Source organism: Melospiza melodia, chromosome Z, assembly GCF_035770615.1.
Source record: "Melospiza melodia melodia isolate bMelMel2 chromosome Z, bMelMel2.pri, whole genome shotgun sequence".
Classification (NCBI taxonomy): Eukaryota; Metazoa; Chordata; class Aves; order Passeriformes; family Passerellidae; genus Melospiza; species Melospiza melodia.
Window position 1 is genome coordinate 43393876 of NC_086226.1, and position 19805 is coordinate 43413680.

At 38.6% G+C, this 19805-nt stretch overlaps 2 protein-coding genes across 2 annotated transcripts in view; one reads left to right on the plus strand and one right to left on the minus strand.

Moving 5' to 3' along the window:
• Positions 1-1097: 1097 nt before the first annotated feature.
• PTCD2 (pentatricopeptide repeat domain 2) lies at positions 1098-19263 on the minus strand. The gene is made up of 10 exons (XM_063180617.1): positions 19023-19263; positions 16099-16191; positions 13714-13843; positions 12833-12950; positions 11416-11494; positions 9936-10027; positions 7059-7172; positions 5576-5650; positions 4699-4812; positions 1098-3325 (listed from the first exon to the last, which is right to left on the minus strand). Exons 2-10 carry the CDS (start codon positions 16136-16138, stop codon positions 3101-3103), a joined length of 987 nt encoding a protein of 328 aa, XP_063036687.1. The 5' UTR covers positions 16139-16191; positions 19023-19263; the 3' UTR covers positions 1098-3100.
• Positions 18821-19805, plus strand: part of MRPS27 (mitochondrial ribosomal protein S27) — a 42766-nt gene continuing 41781 nt past the window's right edge. Inside the window, exon 1 of the mRNA XM_063180616.1 lies at positions 18821-18911. Within this exon, the coding sequence (XP_063036686.1) occupies positions 18848-18911 (64 nt within the window). The 5' untranslated portion in view covers positions 18821-18847. The remainder of the gene's footprint in view (positions 18912-19805) is intronic.

Here is a 19805-nt window from a genome sequence, read left to right on the forward strand (position 1 = left end):
TGGATCACTGATCCAAAAGGCTGCTGCAGTGCAAGGAGATGCACAAAACCCATGTTTCATTTTACTGGAGAAAGAACATCTGAGTATGATAAAGAACAATCCTTTTCTACACAAGAATATCCCAAAGAGCTCTCAGATCCTCACCATAGCTACTTACAACACATAAAATGCTAAGCAGCACTTCCTACAGAATCTCTTGCTGTGAAGCCTAGAGAAAAAAATTGCAGCAATTCACTTTGAAATGTAAATGCCTTGGGGTTTTTTTCAGATTGTTAAAAATAAATTAAAATAATAAATAAATAAATGAATAAACAAATAAATGCATTTATTTAAAATAATAAAAACTAAAAAAATTAGTTTAGTTTAAGAATGTTGGTTTCTTTTTGACTTCAAGGTTCATCATTGATAAAACTGAGTATCAATTCCAGTGACAATGGAATTGTTACTCATCCTATTTTCTGAGGCTTTCTCCATAAAGGAAGTCTAGCAACTTAGCCCTTGACATTCCAGCCATGTTAATCCAGCAAAACCCCTAAGTATTTGCTTATCTTTAGACACGCTTGGGTTCCTGATCCTGGGTGTTGGGACACCAGGATTCAACTGCACCTAAGTACACTCAACTAAGCATCAGACTGAAGACTCTTCAACACAAAAGTCAGTGTGAATCTTGATGCACCAAAAGATGAATCCATACATAATCACCAATTCCAAGATTACCCAAATTACAGACTCTGGTACTTGTATAACACAAATTAGATTTAGCTGGAAACCAGCTGCATAAATATTAGAACTACCTTAGCTTTTTTTTTCCCTAAGGGAAAATGTTAGCAGTCTTCTACAACACTTCTAAAGCAACAGTCAATATTCTAATTTTAATTGTCTGAATTTTGTGTGTGTTTCTTTGAACCCATCCTTTAATCTTAAATCCCTGCTTTTCTTTTCTTCTGAAGTACTGCTAGCTAAGTGCATCTCCTTTCTTTTTCAAGACAAAGATGTTATTTCTCTAAAAAAAAAAAAACAACTTGCAAATAAACCCCAAGAAAACAAGAATCTCAAGAAAACAAGTAGTCAAGAGAAAAAAAAAGGAAAACATCAAGTATTTTGACAATTTTAATAGGAGTTATGATTACTTCAGTTGCAGGTAGGATACAGCCTTAGTTAGGAAGCTAAACAATTAGAATGAACAAGTACACATGCAAAGTCCTAGGACATTACAATTTCTTGCAATTAATACAAGTTTTAAAGTGCCAAGTTAGGAAATTAAACAGAACTGACCTTATTTATTTGCTATGCAGAGCTAAATGGGTCAAACTGTCTTTAAAAATGTGGCATTTATAGACTTTCAACACAACAGCTGTCCCAGTTGTACTGGATGACACCAGACAGTTTTCTTGTCCATAGAGAGTAAACTGAACAGTAATTAAATTTTTTACCACTAATCCTTGCTACACTGCAAGCAGTCTTTACAAATATCATATTAAATTTATTTGTGGAGAAAAGATTGAGAACTTCTCAAGGGTTACATCTGTTGAATGAATTTTCAATGAAAGGAAACTACATGTGGAATTACATACTACACAATATTACAGAAAACGTAACAGATGTGTTTTTAGATTAATGTATGTAGTACTTTATGCCACCAATCATAAAAAGGGTACACACAAATCACAGAAGTATGATACACACTTCATATTATTCTTCACTTCATTGAAATTCCATCTACTTTGTAACAGTTTTTGTACATTTTAAATATTAACAAGACACACTGTGACAAAAGAAATAAGTTTCAGAGCTAGAGCTTCAGAAGGCAACATCCCACAGCCTGAAGCCACATTTGTTTTGAAGCATGGATGGGTTCTTTTTTCTTCGGTGTCTCAATGGCTTCAGTGATATAGATGAAGATATTTATTCACAGAAAATATACTCTGAGCCATGACTTTTGCTTGAGTGGAGCAGAGACAAAATAAAAAACAGAAGGTAGAGGAGAGATAATGCAGCCCAAGTTGGCAAGTATCAAGCTGAGTTCCACCTAGTTGTCAGTTCACAAGGCTGCCAAGTTCTTTTATCAATGTGTTCATCACTTCACATGCAAAGGCACCCAAAGGCACATGAATGTTAGCCAAGGCATATCTATTTCCAATTCCTTCTATTCTGGATGGTGAGTAAGTTCAGATTCTTGGGTACACAGGATTCACAGACACAAACAGCTTTTAAACGCTAGAGTCCAGCACATTTGATCTAGAGTCATTAAAACTGGACAAAGAAAGGCTTCTTTGTACTTTTTTTTCAATCCAAAAATAGGGTAAACTATGCAGATGGTGTAATTATAGCTAAAAATGTGATCGTAACTGCTCTAAAAACTTTTTATGAATTAGTTGGAAATTTGCATCAAGATTGGCTTATCCTAGGAATCTTAATACCAGAAAAATTAGAACAAAGCAATTTGTGCAGTCACTCACTCTTGAGAGTGACTTTTGATCAGGAATCTCCTTCAAGGGAGAAAACAACCCATTGGTTACCACGCGAATTCCCATGGCATTTCCATGATCCCAGTTGATAGGAAAAAAATGCTAATATATTTCTTTAGAATAAAAAGATATTAAAGTGAACAAAAGATGCATGCTTCCCCCTGATTCTCTTGAGATCTACGGACTTTGAGCTAACAGTTCAATCACTTCCACGCTCTGGACTCTTGCCTGCTTCTATCCTTTTAGTCAGAACATTTAACTTGATGAAGACCAAATTTTCTCCTCATGAACCACAGAAGTCAAGTCAGATACTCATACCATTTTGCTTGCTTTGCTCATTTCCATCCATTCACTTCCAAAATATTTAGCATAGGAAAATCCTGATACAAAAGCCTAAGGAAAAAGTCAAATCTTTCTATCACTCCCATTTCTGAACAACACACAAATACCCACTGTTGCAGCTTGTTTTTAGGATCAAAATTGAAACATGGAAGCTACATGATCAGTATTTAAAATGAAATTTTATACAAACAACTTAAAACTCCCACTGTGTAGAAAGGGAAAAGACATTTTATTTGAACCTGGATTATAAGAGATACTATCAGCAGTTCAGTTTGGCATCAAATACTGAGCTATCCTAACAACAGATTTGACCAAAGTGGATTAGTACCCTGACAGCCAAATTGCTTCTGATTTAAAAACTTTGCAGTGGTCTTCTTTGAACTAGGAATCTGGAAAAGCATGTCTTCCAGTGTGCACATGGTTATCTGTCCTGAAGCTTGTAGTTTTGTATAAATATCTCCTAATTTGACAGAAAGGTCAGGGCTCTCTTCCATCTTTTCCCTGACTGTAGCCAGCTAAGGAAGAGAAAATGACATATTGTTACAGTTCAGCAAGTGGAGCTCTCATTCTACCACCACACTGAAGAAAAGAAGTAACTCATAGTAAAAAAAAAAAAAGCACACAGTGTAAGATAGGTGGCTAAGGCAATGACTCATAAGGTGATGATTTTACAAGAAGTACATTATGCATCACCACAAAATGGTGGACAGGCACTGGTTATCTACTAAAGAGAGTTTATTAGATTTAAAACTTCCTCAGAGTTGTACAATCCTATTTTCAGTCCTCGTACAGACAAACGCAATTATCTTCTATTTAAATCCAGGAAACATAATTGCTTCCTGGAATCTACTTTCCAGATCAGCACAATTTTAATTATTATGATGTATCTTCATAAATGCACAGTACAGTACAAATCCATAAAATTCAGACTATAGAAGACTGAGAAATTCTGTTTGCCATACACAAGAGTATGAGCTCAAGTATTAGGTAAATCCCTTAAAAATATTATTATCAATAATATCTTGTGGAAGGGGGCAGCTAGGACTAATGCTTAGGCTTTCTTTGGCAGCTAAAAATTTTGCAAAGTCAAAATACAACACTAACACATGCAATGTTTATTGCAACGACTTTACAAAACAAAATGCTGCTTAAAGAATTTCTTTTCAACATAGCAGTTAATCTATAGGGGCTATGTTTTGAAAGGTTGACCCTCCCCTTCTCCTAATATTTATTATTTTGCACTTAGTTATTAATTTTGTTTAATAGACAGCAGTGAAAGACTAAGTATTTAATTATTAACACAGTCTTGAAATGTCTTGCTCTATAGGCATATCCAAAATTAAGTACTAAAAAAGCTTCGGGAAAAGCAGCAGAAATGCTGACAAACTGAGAAGGGCTTCATATGTGTTCTGGAGGAAGCCTTCTTACTGTTTAAGGCTGTAAAAACCAGTTTTCACAGTAACATATAGTTAAATAGCAAAGCTACTGTTTCCCTTATCACACTTCCCTTTAGAGCATTATAGTTCATTCATGTATGACCAACCTAACAACATCACTGTTACCAGAAATTTTATTCTCATTTCACATGAAATGAAAATACCGTAGGAGGCAAGGGATTAAATCATTTAACACCACCAGGTAAAGTCTCACCTACATTCAGATGAAAAATGAGCTTCTAGAAGCAAGATCCAAAATAAAAAATGAAGCTCACAGCTAAGTGTTTTGATCAAGAGCAGAGGAAGCCAGCCAGCTGCTTTGGCCTTGGCATGCGCCAGAACCCAAACAACGAGAGCAGGGTGAACTCAGGCAGCTGAAGTTCTGTAGGTGAGCCACCATTGTCATGGCTCAGCTCAGTACTGTGAACCTTCTTTCATCACTGTATACTTACCACCTGCTCAGAAAACTCAGTTCTTTTCACAAAGGGAGGTGTATCTACTTCCACTGCTGCCTCTAATGTATTTATTACTTCTTTAAGCAAACCAGATCTGAGCTGGACAAGGACCTTGAAAATAAAATAAAAACAAACCACACAAACAGTACATATCATAAGAATGCAAATTTTTACAAAAGTGTTTGAGGAAGACATGAAGCAAAGCTGGGTAAAATTCATTTCTAGACAGTGCACTGAGATAAATCCATCCGTTGCAAAGAAAGAGATGGAATGATCAATTTCTTCAAATGTTTGGGGTTTTTTACCAGGTGGGACCTGGAAAGGAAGGGTGAGGCTTGAGGCAGAGCTCCTCTGATGGTGCTGCACTACCTGCTCTTGAATAAAGTGGTTTTTACCATAGTTTAGAGGTCACTTACACATGCACATGCAGACTTTCTCTCAGATTGTAGACTGCACAACTAAAGAAAAAAATTGTTGTATGTACATATGTGGGTATGGTGTGCAGGGCTGAAGGGGGCCTAAACTGGGCAGAGCATTTACTTAGAGCTGGGTTTTTAAAATCTTTTGGAACTAGAAAGGCAAAATCATAGCTAGAAGTTGTTCATGGGTCTATGCTCACACATGTAGGATTGGTCTACTTTACATTCCCACCTATGGCAGGAAGTGATTTTAAAAAGTGGGTGGAGATTGTTAACAGTCCAGAATGTAAGCCATCCAACTGACAGAAATTTGTTGGCTCAAAAACAAGCTCAGCAACATTACCAACATACGCCTGTGCTAGTAAGAGGCTGGTCTTCAATTACTTTGCACTGGGGAGTTTATTGGCCAGTGTAGCATACTCTGCAAAATTTTAATACAAGGCAAGCATACTTACTTTAAGATTATTGTACAGTTTGTTCTCTGTTCTCATTATCTGGGAACAGTAAAATTTGGCTTGTGCTACATCGTTCTGGGAAGGAATCATAAATAATATAAAAATAGTCACACATGTGTCAGAAACTTGCACAATGACAGAAAAACAACAGTCCTGAACAACTCTTCAATAAATCACGTCTAGAACCCCTTTACCAAGACCCATAGACACCAAACAGCACCCAGCCTGCAAAAGGAGTACCCCACACTGGAGTTCCCATGTCATCTGGCTCTTTAGTACTGTGTGTGTCTGTCACATGTAACCACCACTGAGCATGAGATCACCTAAAGGAAGGAAGGTTTACACACATGCTCAGTTCAACACATGTCAGAGTAATGAAGTGCAGCATATGTTACTCTGTGTATTCACCCTGCCCAGCACTTCCAACCTTTTGGACGTACATATTTACAATACTGTATCTATGTCATCAACCGATCTGAATGGACATTAAATATTACACTGACATTTACCAGACCAAGCAATGTTACTTGGGATCAAGAAACATCTTTCTTATAGCAAAGAGTGCTGTCAAAATTCATTCAGCCTTAAGAACAATTAAATGTAATGTGGAGCATTATTCCATTTGCAAAACAAGAATATTATCATGCCATTGTGACCATGAATAAATTTATTTCAACGATGCTATTTTTCAGTGTCTCCATTCACACAGACAGAGCAAAACAGACCACAGAGTGCATAGAAACTTTTAACAATTCTACTCATTCATCCAAATTTGTGAGTAAGACCAAATTTATAGCACTTCCAGTGTCTCATTCCTCTGTTTTAACATGAAACAGAGAAGGATCATGACATACCCAACCTGCATACACAAATTAATGGCAGAGGAAATCCAAACTTTATTCCAAACTTTAGAATTTCCTAATAGTTAATTCTTCTGCTCCACTTTTCACCCTGCGCTGTGTCAGAGCCTCTTCATAACAGTACTTAGGCATATCAGATAAAACAAAACTTCCCCAGGCAGAAACATATTGTGGAGAAATTGCACCTCCCTGGCAGTAGTGAAATACATATCAAAGCCTTTGAGTCTGCCTCCCAAGACAATCATTTAAAAGAGATGACTGCACAAATACTTTAAATTATCATCTTAATTCTATTTAATGGAAATTACCACTAAGTAGCAGTATCTGCAGGACTAGATCCATGGTGACACCTAACGTGTTGGCTTGACTCTATAATTTTTTAATGTTTTAAATAGTATTATCACAAAATATGTGTGCATCACACTCAAGACATATGTTTGCATTTAGAAACTTCCATATTCAATTTGTACAATCCTACTAATTCAGGAGACTAAAAGTTCCAATACTTGAAGCTATTACATAGCTATGCTTTCTCCACGTTAGCTTCCTTTCACTATCTGTCTACAACTACAGAGTATCTCTCTACAGAGCCCCAGGCACAACTGAAAACAAAGACACCATACCTGCTTGAGAGCAGCTGCCATTGCAAAGCAGTATGCTCGCAGTGGCAACGTGTCACCTTTTAGCTGTGCTTCTTCAAGCAGTCTCGCAGAGATTTTGGAAGATTCTGGGCTGCCCTGCATAGAAATATCACAGGAAGTTGTGCTTGTTTCTATAGTTACCTGAAAGAACTATAAGCACCTGCCATCATATTCAGAAAGTATTCAGAAGTCAACATACTGTACAACTACAAAGGCACTATGTATCTGAACCCAACCAAGCAGATTCTGTGCAGCTCTTTTTGAGAAACACAACATAAAAACATGATATTCAAAGTGACAGAGGTCACAGGAGGGTAAAAGTAACTTCTGTTATTTTAACAACTACACCTTGCCCTAACTACTTGGGCTTCTGCAACAGATGAAACAGCCCCAACAGTATCCTAAACAAATAGATATTTTCATTTTCACCTTCAAATAACTTCTAAATCAGGAAGGAATATTAATTTTTGTTGTTACTTAATTATAAAAGCTACATTAGATAGTTACTCAAAATCAACATTTTCTAAGCTTGAATTGTTAAGTACCATTCCACTAAAGAAATCTAATGAATTTGAACATTTAGCCATTTTGAGCCTCTCTTAAGGATTAATTCTTGAAAAATGCTTCCAAAGTATATATTCTAATATTACAGCTTAGACATTTGCCTTTTTCCAACACAGAAGGCTTCCATTATGGCTGGGAATTTTCAACGGGCGATACTAAATGGCAATGAGTTAAGTAAGCTGTGTGCTACCTCTCAAACTATCGACTCTCCAAACCAATGGAGAGTGGAAATCACAAGTGGAACTGACTGGACCCCAAACAAAATACTATCTGTCAAACCTAAAAGCTGGCAGCAGGAATGTTTCGTAACAACTGGTACCACCAATATGGATAAGAGTCCTCAGATTTGGTGTTGATTTCTGTTGCTAGTACAGAAATCAACACCAAATCTGAGGTGTTGATTTCTGTACATAGTGTCTTCCTGCAAAATATGGTTCAAAATATGTTCCTTGAAAATTTAGAAACATTTTGATCACCAGAAGATTGATTATTATTACATAAATACTTTGTTGTCATCAAAAGGCCTATAGCTCTTTCCCGCTGTTACCTCAGAGTATGGCAGTGCCTTACAGAGAATTAAACCATCCCAGAAGTGTTTCAGAGTTGACCTCAAAAATACCTTTGTGCAAAGATTAAACATTAATTCCTCTGTTTATCCATTGGAAATAATCTAAGTTTAAGCCTTCTGTACTGGTCTCTGGCAAGGTTATTCAAAAGAAACCAAGAATGGTAAAAATCCAGCAACACTTTTAATGATACCAATACTGTTATTTATATTATTTTAGTACGACATCTTGAAGACACTTAATTTCAAGATTTTTTCTGACATGCTTTATCTTGTGTCATGAGAAAAAGCAAGTTTGAGCTTCACCTTTTTTCCTCCTCCTCCTCCTCCTCCTAAGAGATGAGCCAATAGATTAAGCTTTTAAAAGAGCTCCACCTAATCCTATTTAGTGCATAAAGGGTTACTACAGCTTACTTCCCTATTGATAGTATTTTATCTTAGTGAAAAAGCCCCACAAATTTATTGTGACTATTCAACTCAACCAGGTGACAGAGTAGAATCATCTCCCCCTCTGTTTTCATCAATAGTAATAATGGGCCAGATTTCTGTTGAGAATATATGTAGGGCCAGAAGCAGAAGAAAAAGAAGCCTTGGGAACCTATTCCTGTAGGACATACCTTGGATCTAGCATTCTAACTGCAGGCCATGTTAAAAAAACTTGCAAACATTTTAGGAAAGAAGTTACAATAGACCTAAAGGCAGCTTAAATTCATTGGAACTGAGAATTTCAGAAAAACCACAAAAACTGCTGCTGAGGTACCTTTTTAGGCTATGTCCTTGTTATCACATTTGCACTCAGTTTCCTTGAATGGTTAACTGAGAAACCTGAGGAAGTTTAGTCTAGTGGTGTAATTTTTTCCCCAGCCAGTGTCTTTATACAAGATTAGGAAATGGAAGAAGAGTTTCCAAACAAGTTTGGGAAAGATTCATATTAAAATTTCAATACCCTTTTCCTGACCCAGAGAGGGGTCTGGAAAAGGGTATTGCAGAACTGACTCAAACCTGGAGAGGAAGATCAAAATAAAAAGTTCTGGGATCTCACTTTGCTATGAAAGGGAAACAGTTCTAAGAAAACACTCACATAACTGACGTATTCTAGTTTCTTACCAAGCTCAAGCTCTTTTTCTTTGAGCTAATCATACAGGTAAGCTCAAAGGGCTGTCTGTTTACCTAAAGGCATTCATTTATGCTTCTTTTCTCCATTCAGCTGTCCCTTTTCAGCAAGCGAGTAGGGAACAATTATAATTCTATTCCTTGCCAAATTTGTGTACAATTACAAAATGAAATTACAAGACTGCCTGTAGGGGGAGGGGAGAAATGGATGGGGGATGTCTGGCAAATAGAACATGTCATGTATATGCCTTAAGGAAACAAGACCATAAAACCAATACTGAGGCTGAAGCACAGCATACTGAAGAGATGCAAACATCACAGAGAAAGAATATGCTAAGGTAATCAAAGGCTGCACCAGATTTGTTTCTTAATGCTCATGTCCATGCAACTTTTTAGAGATTTGCTTTGTCACATTAGTTTGTATGGGAAACAATGTATGTGCACTATATCATGTACGATGAAGCACCTTAGGACTTACATATATAAGTTTAAAATACTTGCACTAGATACAAAATCATGACAGGGAAATTATGGAAACCCAAAAACATCCAAAATTTGAAATCTAAAGGGAGAGACAGAGAAGGCATTTCAAACACTTCTTCATTCATAATCCTTACCAGTTTATAGCATATTGCAACTGCAAGTAGATAGGTTTCTTTGTTGAAAGGTATACCTTGTTTTTTCATTTCGACCAGAACTTCCAAAGCACCTATCAAAAATATATTAGTGTTACTCACTTCATATATTTAAGGCTGTACCTCTCATAACTGAAAAGAAGAAACAAGTCAACAAGGTATGAGTTCAATAAGTTTATTTGAAAATATGAATGCAAACTGAAATTTGTTATTTAAAGAATTCAAAAAGTTTAATGCACGGTCATTTGGACCTCTTCCAATTTAGCAAGGAGGTTTTCAGTTTACACTAGCACATGGCCTTATTCCTCCATTATTTTTACATGAAAATCTAAAACTAAATTCTATACACCTGAAAAAGCCACTGTCATTGTTCCTAACTGCCCAGAAAGCTTCCACCACTGTAGGCAAACTACATAGCATCTCCTCATTAAGTCACATGGTCCATTTCACAATGCTGAATCACAGAATCACAAGGTTGGAAGAGACTTTCAAGTTCACTGAGTCCAACCCAGCCCTAAGACGTCAATTAGACCATGGCACCAAGTGCCACATCCAATCCTTTTTTAAACCCACCCAGGTATGGTGACTCCACCACCTCCCTTGGCAAACCATTCCAATACTTTACCACCCATTCTGTAAAAACCTTTTTCCTGATATCCAATCTCTATTTCCCTTGGTGGAGCTTAAGACTGTATCCTCTGGTTCTGTGTTTAGGTGCTGATCTAGGTTTCTTTTGCAGTGGCCAAGTTGCAACTTTTAGGACAACTGCTGGACTCAAATTTGCCAAATGTTAAGAGAACAGCTGTTATGTGTTCAACAAATATCAAATAAAGGGATTTGCTTGAAAAGCTTTAAGGTTTTCTCAAGGGAAGTCTTTGAAGTTAGGTCAGATGATTTCTCCTTGTCTTCATACAGGGCCAAACTGATTTGAAGCACTGGACTTCTACACTGTAGTAGCCACTCTGAGGGAGGACACAAGTAAAAAGGTACTCTTCCTTGCTCTGACACAAATGCAGAATGGAGAAAAAAAATCGTTGAGGAAATTAACATTCCAAAGGCACAGGTTTTCAAGCACAGAAACCAGGTTTTCAACAGAGTAGAAAAAATGCTATGGGAAATAACAAAGTAAAGAAAAGTAACAGTTCAGTGAAGAGGGTTTGGGGAAAAAGCTCTCTTGGATAACAGCAGTTCTGTAGAACTTAAATGGCAAGAATTCTGTCGGGAATATGAAACAAATAGACTCTTCCATTTTTATTACACACTACAATGCAACACATTCACATCAGTTATTTGCATGATGTTTGGCCATTTACAACCATAACAAATCAGCCTATATATATATATATATATATATATATATATATATATATATATATATATATACACACACACACACATGTACCACTTACAGTGAGAAGCATCCTCCCCAAAATTAATTTCCCTTAGCAAATACAGTACTTACTTTCAAAATGGCCCTTTTTAAACAACATAGTCATCAAAATATGGAATGATGTACTGTCTGAGAAAAAACCATGCAAATTCTGGAGAGGAAATAGAGCAAGCATAAAAAAATCAGGACAGTGAAGAGTCTTACTGTGCACAGCATTTAACAGGTCTTCCTACTGGAATAAGTCTGATTTTACAAGTTCAGCATTTAACTCTCTGGGTTCCTTGCCTGTCTGTCTCTCTGTCAAATGATGTCTAAAATACCAGTGACTCATTATGGTCAAAAGCTCACTAAAATTAAACAGAAAATTCCCAGAGAGTCCCACTATCCTATTTTTTAAAATGACCTCTAAGTCAATGGAAGCAGAAATCACTGATAGTTTGCAGCTGATGAAGAGTGTCTTTTGGAGTGAAGTACCACCACCATGAAATAGAATGAATTTTTGCTAATCACAATATCAAATGATCAGTATAAGAGCAATAGTGATGATGGTAACAGTATCAGAAGAGAAAAGAATTAAATTTTATTCCCAACACTGTGTGTTGGGAATAGACAAAATATATCAGAGGTATTAAGTTTCTGTAGCAGAATCTGGAGAAGTGGTACTCAAACTGTATCTACCACTTACTATGTACTATAAATACAGCAGTTCCTGTCTTAATGATCTAGATATCAATTAAAAAACCTCAAACCATAATAGAAACTACATATACACTTTCTTATACATGCCTAACTTAAGAATAGTAGCAATGCTTCTCCCATTTCTGGCTAGACATATCTCATGCCTTAATGAATTAATATCAGTGAGATTTTCATTGGCTGCCAGAGATTTTTGAAGTCACAACATTATTGCACGCACTGGGCCTGATTATTATCTTGCATAATAGCGCACACAGAATTTTAGAAATGCTCAGAAACAAGTCCTTCAGTTCCTTCAGCACTAAAATGGCCAAATTTCTGAGCTGATTAGTATCATATCACCTCTATAGTGTTCAGAGAGAGACTGAAGTACAGAGCAACAGGATGAACCTGTTAGTGCAAGTAATCCAAGGAATTTCACAGGACTACCACAGAAAAACTTACAAGTGCTCATTTCCAAGAATGATTTAACACAACACAAGATGCAGGAAAACATGCATCAGCTGTATTCATTTAAGTAATTATTCTTTCATCAATACTTTAAACTTAAATTTTATTCAAATGATGCAGTTATACAGAAATAAAGTTACCAATCAAACAAACATTTAATTACTATGCTAACATAAAAAACCATGTAATCTGCACACCTAAATTAATGTCATAGATATCTCTGTTACTGCAACACATCTTCAAGTCTATCAGCTCATGCAAGACTCATGTGTAGCATACCATTACTCATATCTGACTAATAATAAGATCAACAATATGTTTACTGTATATACAGGGGAATTACCTGATCTTTGATAAGTTCTACTGCAGGTCTTTCAAGGTCTAGCTCATAACACAGTCTCATAAAGAGTGGCCCAAATTTAAAATTATGTAAGGCTGTGATTCTATTCTGTTCATGGTACCTATGGGAAAGATTAAAAAATTAATCACACAGGGCATGGAATTTGCCAAGGGAGAACAGCTTTAAATATACAGCAAGATCTGTAGGTGCAATGACTGAGGCACACTTTTCTAGCTGCAGCAGCCAAAGATACATAGATAACAGGAAATAAATTTCAAGGAAAATTATTGTTTTGATCAAACACATAAATTAACTGGTAATTTTATACCAATAAAGTAACCTTCATTGAATAAATAATAGAATGGGTCTCTGCCTTGAAAATTCCAAGCTACTTCACCTTCTATTCAAGGAACAAGCGCAAAGGAAGTGGCAGCAGTTTATTTTAGCAGCAGTAAGTGCTAAACTTTAAAGATAAAGCATTTCACTTTTTTCTTTAAGTCCCTATATCATACTTACTAGGAAAATTTCCATTCATAAAACCTTTTGCTGCTGACTACTGGTTGCAGGGCAGTTTATAACCACGCATGTCTTGGCTGGAATGACCCAGAACATCTCTGCCTTACAGCTGTGGGATAATTTTCTCTCTGGTTCACCATACAGCAGGACACCACTTTGCTCCCATAGATTAACTCTCCTTTGACTTGAGAGTCTCTAAAGGGTTGGAAGATCCAAAGTATTTAAATAAAAATATAGCTTTAAATCACGGGATTAACTATGCATTTTGCAATTAGGGCAAGACCTCAACTGCAGACATAGCCTAAGATGATCTAATAAAAGCAAAAAGATAAAAACAAAAAGAGAGTTACATGGATTGTTAAAAATACCTGTAAATAATTTTTCTGGCTAGTTCCACATCAGATGAATTCTGACATAAATGCAGCAAATTTTTTAATTCATTTCTGAGGATGATTCCATTTTTCTTTAGTTTTTCTTTAATATTTTTAAAATATTGATCTGAAAATAAAACACATACAGCAGCAGTCTATAGACAATTCTATTACCTGCATTACATACTTAGTACCTGAAATATGGAGACTCAGTGAAGCAGAACTCTTGTTTTCTTTCACCAAGAAAACTCCATAAATCTTCTAACAGACAAGCATGCCAATACGTCCCCATGAAGTCATGCCAGACTTAGAAAACCAAGGAGATGCTTACTGTGAACTGAATTTCACTATATATGTTACGGAGCATATCAGGTAATGCAAAAGTTTTAACAAGGAACAAAGTTTTGTAACATTGTATGTTCTTTTTCTAAAAGGCAAGCAAGCAAACAAAAGCATTTCCACTCAGCATTCAAATGACCATAAGAACTTCTACACAATACTGTTCAGACAGAAGACTTAAATTCCTTCATAGTTGATGAACTCACAAAGACTTTCATACATAATCTACCTATTTCTTTAAATAGCCATAAACTTGGAGTTGCTACCTTTCTCCTCCAAAACAGAGGGTTTTCTATCCAGCACATTGTCCTATGACAAAGTAAGCAGAAAGACCAGTTCTTCAGCTCGTAATTTCAGGCCTCTGACTCAGATGTACACAAGATTAAAAGCACATGTACATTAAAAGCTCCATTCCTCTCATGGTACTGCCAACATCTTGGGCTGGGAAATGACCTTTTTTACAGCAGTTGCTGGGTCACTGCTTTTCCCAAGCTAGTAACCTGCACAAGAGGTGCAAAGTGGGCACCAGAGAACAATGACTACAGTGACCTAATACACACCTGTGGCAACATGCAAATACAAGTCCTTACTTAAGACTGAGGTGCAGAATTGAAGCCTGTGAAGCCAGACAAACATATATGTACAAGTATGCACATATAATGGCTGTGATGTGTTCAAAGGTGTGCAGGAATTTCAAAAATATTTGGCATCTGAACTGTATTTACATTATTCTAGCTAACTGTATAACTACTGTAGCTACTAGTATAACTATTGTAACTACCATAAGATAATTGTAGTTAATACTTGCCTCACAACAACAATAAATAATAGCTATTATATATTCTGTATAAAATTTTCCCTAAATTTCTAAATAAAGTTTATTACTAGCCATAGTTCTTTTCATCTTTCAAGTATAACATTAACCACTCAATACAGAAACCACACACACATACAGACAAATAGGCACTTGGAACAATGTTTTCATTAGTTTTCAAAGGATTCAGTTTGCACAAAACCAGAAGGTCAATTGTGATCTATAAAGCAAAATATTTGGCTTCTATTAACCTGCTTTAGGAGAAATTATTGACCGCAAGCAGAAATTTCAATGTTTGTCAAGTACAGGATGAATAAATTACGACATGAGTATACCATTATCCCAGCAAAATATAATGATATTTTGACTCACACCTCCACAATTTTAATTCTACTTAATATAGAAAAAATATCAGGATGATTTTACTTCCCTCTCTGTCCCAGAAGAGTGGGTTATATAAAAGTAGATCTGATTATTTGTCTCTTCTTGCCTTAGAATTAATTACAACCTTCGGAACAGTTTTCAATTTGTATCACTAGCACACCCACGCATGATAAATCAGGAGTTTTACATTGCTTTTCTTAAATAACAAGGGCAGCTTCATGTTTATAGTTATGTTTCTAAAATAAAGAAATTTGTATATATTTTAAATAGCATGACAAGATCAGAAGAAATCCACTGATCCTGCCCCTACATTACTTTGGAAAACCTGAATTTGTTTTTCATATTCTGAGTAGCATATATCATTTGGAATCAGATTACAACTGAAAATTCACATTAGGCAAAAAAAAAAAAAAAAAATTAAAAGATGCTGACAAAATTTAGGGAGTAAATTAAAAAAAAATTACTGTGAAAGCCCTTGTCTGGATAGTAAGGTAACTATTTAGCTTTGTGTTAACTTTCTGTGCTGATATGATACTTGAAGCAAGGTTTGTAGACTGAAATAGTTTTTTTCTATTAGACTGTCTTACAATGTGTGAAACGTGAGGGCACAAACATTTCAGGTCTTGCGTAAACACCTTACAAACATGAAAGCTTCTCAACACAGCATAACTAATACTACATTTCATTCTACAAGGCCTCAGATCTTCCAACAATGTTAAGTACAAAATATTTGCAAGAGGAAGACATAATTTGTTTCTTTAAATTAGGTGAATTGATGATATTATTATGACTTTGACTGCCTGTTTCCTAAGACTCATGCTAAAGTGGTGAAATAAATGGTATACCTTTATTGCCATGAAGCTCATTTCTAATCGCCACCTTCATCTGCTGAAATTCTTGTAACTTTATATCTTCTTCTGTTAGCAGATACCGCTTCCCTGCCATAAGAAAAAAGGAGGAAGGTCAGGTTTTATGTTGCACTGTGATTTAATAGTACAGAACCTAGCACGTATGAAACACGAACAACTGTGTGATGCCCGACCATTGGGATAGGACACTAAAAATCAGACTGCAAAAACTGCAGTTACTCACATCACTGACAAAACAACCCAAATAATATGTCACAGCTTTCCAAAGCTTATGCGTACAAGGATGAAGAACTATCTAGTTATTGGATGTGCAAAAGAAAAAGTAGAGGCTACATTCCTCTCCACTATGCCAAGGTACAAGAAGATTCTGCACAAAATTTCTGCTCCCTCCTTTACACTTTTATAATGATTTGTCTTGTTTTCCTTCGTTTTTCCACAGTTTACTAGCGTCACAACTTGCTTACCCCACAAGTGCTGTCCTTGCTACTATAAAATGAAACATTCTGGCAGCTCCCAATGCAGTAGGAAGTCACAAAAAGCTTATTTTTTTAATTTATAAAAACAACAAGTGTATTATTTGCATTGTAGTAACACCCTGGAGACCTAGTAATGTTCTGCTGCTGTACAGATGTCAGAGGTAAGACAGTCACTGAGTCTAGAACGTCAAAATTAACTTTGGGTGCTGACTTTAACTGTACTGTGTTGCAAGCTGCTTTAAAAAAAGCATCATGCAAAAGCTATTTGACAAGTGTTTGCTGTCACAAAAACAGGTGTCCAGAGGATTTTTATTTGAAACTACTGATTTAGTAACAGTGTCACAATAACAGATTACACTGTTACAATCTAATATTTTAAGGTTTTAGCTTATAAGGAATTATTCTAACCATGAAAGCACAAGAGCAAGTATTGAACTGAGTTAGGTTGCTTATTTTCATTCTGCATATCCCTAGGAAAACATAACTGGCCATGTAAATAAAACCACTTGTTTTCTAAGCAAGTGAAGCATGATAATGACACGCTTCATAAAACCTGAAGAAGAAAAATCCATTAAATGGCACATTTATCCATTAAATTTAATTGAAACAGTTCCAATGGGTAAACAAATACATTTTACTCAGCATGAAATTGACCTGTATTACACTGCCATTTCCTTCCCACAGACCTCTGTTGGTCTAGCACTGAAAGACCATTCTTGTCATGGGCCTCTCCAAAGCTGGTGAAGAAATCATGCTGGTGCCTGGGATGGAACTAGTGCATCACATATCATGGACAATCAGTTGTCAGTGTCAATAGAGAGATTAGGGCAGCAGAATTTCATTTTTCTTGAATTCAGTTTGCTGAATTGTACTGCTTCCTTAGACACATACTTACTGTGTTACAGAAATGTTTCAAAACCAAAGGGACTGCCAAGGAAAAAAGAGGGAGATGGATATGAGAGCTGGCACGCGCAGGTGGCGCAGACTATCCCAGAGAATTTAACCAACCAAACTGCTTAGCGTCAGGCACACTGCAACCCTCTACATGGCCAGTCCCTGAAGGGGATGGGCAGAACTCCATTCAAGACAGAGAGGTCTCCATGTCTCTGAGGGGTATAGCAGAGGTGTAACCTGAGCGAAACTTTCAGCTCTGCTGGCACAGCAGGGCAGGAGCCTTGCCAGGGCCTGGGGAGCATGGTGCCATACACCTGTTTTCCATGCACCCCTTTTTCCTTATCTCTGAATCCCAGGGTATGCATAAGGCTGTCATCCTCCCAGAAAAGATACGCATTTATGAATCTGCATGTTTATTTGTTTGTTGGGGTTTTTGGGGGGTTTTTTTGCTTGTTTGTTTTTTGGTGGTTTTTTTTGTTTTGTTTTGTTTTTAAATGTCATATCCTGACAGTAACAGTAAGCAGGGGATATGCTGACTAACACTAACCTCTGGGGTGACCTTACTGCACCCTTACACTGGGGCCTGCAAGACAGCAGGAGCAGAATGTAGGCGGGGCATGTACTGCTAAGACACGTGGGAATGGCCTTCTACTGGAGTCAAAGGCTTTGATTAGAGAATAGGTTTAGGAAAGAGATGAAGAAGAAATTCTTTACTGGGAGGGTGGTAAGACAGTGGAAAAATCTGCTCAGAGAAGCTGTGGATCTAGCATTCCTGGACAGGCTAAGGGCCAGGCTGGGACTCTAAGCAACGTGGTCTAGTGGGAGGTGTCTCCACAGCACGGTGTTCGCAGTGGATGATATTTAAGGCCCCTTCCAAGCTAGGCCATTATGTGATTGCTGCACCGATTCTGTGACGCCGTCTGTCCCCGGGCTGCACTCTGCCGCGCCAGCTCGGCCTGTCCACCGCAGCGTAATCCGCGGCGCTCCCCGCCACAACACCCGGCGCCGAGCGGGGCACTCGCTCAGGAACTACAGTTCCCGTCAGGCACACAGCCGGCAGCGGCGAGCAGGCCTGCCGGGAGCTGCAGTACTCCGGGAGCTCCGCAGACAGTGGGCAGCCCCGCGCCTCGGCCGGGCATCCCGGCACCCACCCCCGCCGTACAAGCCGCGGTACCTGCGGGCGCGCAGCCCCAGCCGCCCGAGGGAGGCGGGCGGACCGCCGAGCGTCGCGCCGCCTCCCGCGCCGCCCGCCCGGAGCCGCCCGCCAGCACCGCCGCCATCTCCCGGCCGAGCCCGCGGGGCGGGGCGCTCGCAGCCCCTCCGCTCCGCCGCCCGCCTCCTCCGGCCTCGGCGCCATGGCCGCCCCCGTGCTCCGGCGCGCCGTGCTCTGCAGCGGGAGCGCCCTCGGCGCGGCCCCAGGTCGGTGCGCTGCTGGCGGGTTGGGGGGCGCGGCGCTGGCCGCCGTGGTTGCCGCCGGCTGCGGTGGGGAGCATGAGCAGGGACGGGGTGCTGCGTAGGGACTTCACTCACCTTTCCCTCTTCATCTATGTGCACGTGTGGATTTGGAGATAGCTCAAAAGACGTTTCATGGCTAGTATGTAGTGCAGGAGACTGTTCGCAATTTGCTTTTTAACTGGTAATTCCCCGAGCCGATTTCATAGCTCGACATGGTAGTACCTGCCTTTTTTGATTAGGGCAAGCCACGCGGAATTGTGCGGGAGGCCGCCAAACCCGCGGCAGTGCGTGTTCAGGAAAACCGGTACCGGTGGTGACGGAGGCGCCACCAAGGCTGGTGTTTTGGAAAAGCCAAAGAGCTGACCTTGGGGAAGGACTGAGGCCAGCAAGGCTGGGCACAGTGTGCCGGCGGTGGGTGCCTGCTGCGCTTTCCGCCCTCGCCGAGCACGCGTGTCTCCGTGCCGCGTCCCGGTAGCTGCAGCCGCGCCGCCCGGCCGGGCCCCCTGGCTCCGGGCCTGGCACACGCGGGGCCTGTGCTGGGGAAAAGGCCTGGAATGCCTCGAGCTTGCTCGTGGCATCCCTAGCTGTGAATGAATGAATGACTTTTTGTTTATGCTGAAAGAAAAAACCGGCAATAAAAGACCCCAAGCCTGCCACACCAAAACTCCTGAATCTTTTGTGTGCCTCTTCTGTCAACATAAAGAAGGAGAATGCTAAAGGAAGTTCCACCAACCAACCAGAAATACCTTTTAAAATTATTATTTTCTAACTTTTTGGTCAAGTACTGTACATAATTTTGTAGTCTGGCTGTGGAATTCTGTGTTCTGAATCTTTTTGATGATAGTTTCATGAGGTGTT